This window comes from Mercurialis annua, linkage group LG4, assembly GCF_937616625.2.
Source record: "Mercurialis annua linkage group LG4, ddMerAnnu1.2, whole genome shotgun sequence".
Lineage (NCBI taxonomy): Eukaryota > Viridiplantae > Streptophyta > Magnoliopsida > Malpighiales > Euphorbiaceae > Mercurialis > Mercurialis annua.
In genome coordinates, this window is record NC_065573.1 from 31,786,008 (window position 1) to 31,788,098 (window position 2,091).

General features: G+C 32.7%; 1 protein-coding gene across 1 annotated transcript; it reads right to left on the reverse strand.

Annotated features, from left to right (window-relative positions):
- Nucleotides 1–286: 286 nt before the first annotated feature.
- LOC126678585 (uncharacterized) lies at nucleotides 287–1,879 on the reverse strand. The gene has a single exon (XM_056105536.1). It carries the CDS (start codon nucleotides 1,877–1,879, stop codon nucleotides 287–289), a length of 1,593 nt encoding a protein of 530 aa, XP_055961511.1.
- Between the last annotated feature and the right edge of the window lie 212 nt (nucleotides 1,880–2,091).

Consider the following 2,091-nt stretch of genomic DNA (forward strand, 5'->3'; position numbering starts at 1 on the left):
TTTTAAAGGTTCCATGTTAGATCTGCTCCCAATAGAATCCGGATCTCCAAAAGGCCCACTCTTAAGTGAAAAATTAGCAAATTCATCAATTGTTTTGATACGATCTTCGTCACTTGAAAATAGTCTCTTAAAGCCTTTGACCCTTTCAACAGAGACTTCTACATCCATATGAGGGGGCGTCCTATTTTGTCCTTCTTTAAGCCATTTGTCGCTATAGTATCTTTTAAAAAAATCAACATTAGTAAAGAATTAAAATAATAATCAAAATTAAAATAAAGTAAAAGAATTAGAAAACTAACTTTGGATTTAAAGAATGAGCTAAACAATGAAGAGGAGTGCTACTCTTTGTCCAACGATCAACAAGAATTCTATGAACGACAAAGTAGAAAGATGAAAAATCTGTCGATTGAATATTTTCATGCTCATGAATCAACATTTTCACCTTTTGGATCATCAAATCCCACATTTCATAAACCAAATGAAGACATGGTTTATTGGTGTCACATACTCGAATCATCTCATAAATTGGTCCAGTAAAAGAAATAATATAATTAAGCTTCGCCCACCAATTTTCATCTAAAATTAGATCTCGAACAAATCTCGCTTTACCTTGATCATCAGCCCGATATAGCATCCATTGCTCACTCAAAACCATTAATTCAAGAGCACGTCTTATAAGTTTAATTCTTTTAAGCATCACAACAATAGAAGCAAATCGGGTATCAGCAACTGAAAGCAACTTCAAAGAACTAAATCGATTGAATATAGCTAGTCTCATCGAATGAGTCATGATAAAGTTCTTGATTTGTAAAGCATCTCCATGAATTATAGTTATCCAATGACATTCATCATAGACTTCTATATTATTTTCAACATTCTTGGCTGCACATATATTTTTCAAAGCAAGATTGAGAGTATGTACTACACATGGAGTCCAGTAAATATGTGGATACATACCTTCAATGATTTCTCCAGCAGCTTTACAATTTCTTGCATTGTCAGTAATAATTTGAACCACAGATTGATGGCCAATCTCATCAATAACTTCCTTAAGCAAATCAGCAATAAAATGTTTATCCTTCACTTCACCAGAGCAATCCACAGCTTTAATAAACATAGGACCAGAGTCACTAACCACCATCACATTAATTAAAGGCCTTCTTTGTGGATCACTCCATCCATCACTCACAATACTAACACCTTTTTCTCCCCAGGTGCTTTTAATAGGTTCCAATAACCTTTCCACGTGTGTTTTCTCTTGTAGCAATAAAGTAGTCCTCAATTTATTATATCCAGGTGGCACATATCCTCCTAATGAATGATTAGCAGCAAATGCAAAAGAGCTAACATAATAAGGATTTCTAGCAAAATTGAAAGGTAAACCCCCAGTATAAAACATTCTTGCTATTTTAGCATCTAATTGATCTCTATGTTGCATGTCAAAAGCTTTAACAAGGTCAGATTCCTGAATTCTTCTTCTTTTTGAAGCTTCTAAACTACTAGATTGGTTTATGGGAGATGGACTCGTTATTGTACTAATAACCGGTAAAGGGACTTGTTTAGGTTGAGAATTTAAACTTCTTGTTGCGGCTTCTTCATCTGCTTTTCTCATTTCAGAAAGATCATCAATTTTCACTTTTTTACAGGTACCAATTCCTTTTCCACTAATTTTTAATAAATGACCTTTTACTCTAGTATAAGTCCCTTGCTTTTGTTGACCACAAAAATTGCATATCCACTTCCAATTTCCCCCTCCTTCCCCTGTTTTTCCAATTTTTGTTACATATCTCCACAATGGCGTATTATCTTCTTCATTACTAGTTTGTGTGGATGACACGCCTTGACTAGAGCTAGAAGTTTGATTTTGAGAAGAATCCATGCTAAATTAACAATTCAACACAAACCTGCAATAAAAAAAATTGTTAGGGTGTAATTTAATTTATAAATTTATATTATTTAAAAACACTTGCTTGACAATAATATATACATGTGTACTTGTATTTAATAGAAAATTAAATATTTATATGATAGAATTAGGGTCTAAATCATAATTTAAAATTTTATTTGTGTAGTTTATTATGTATGTCATAA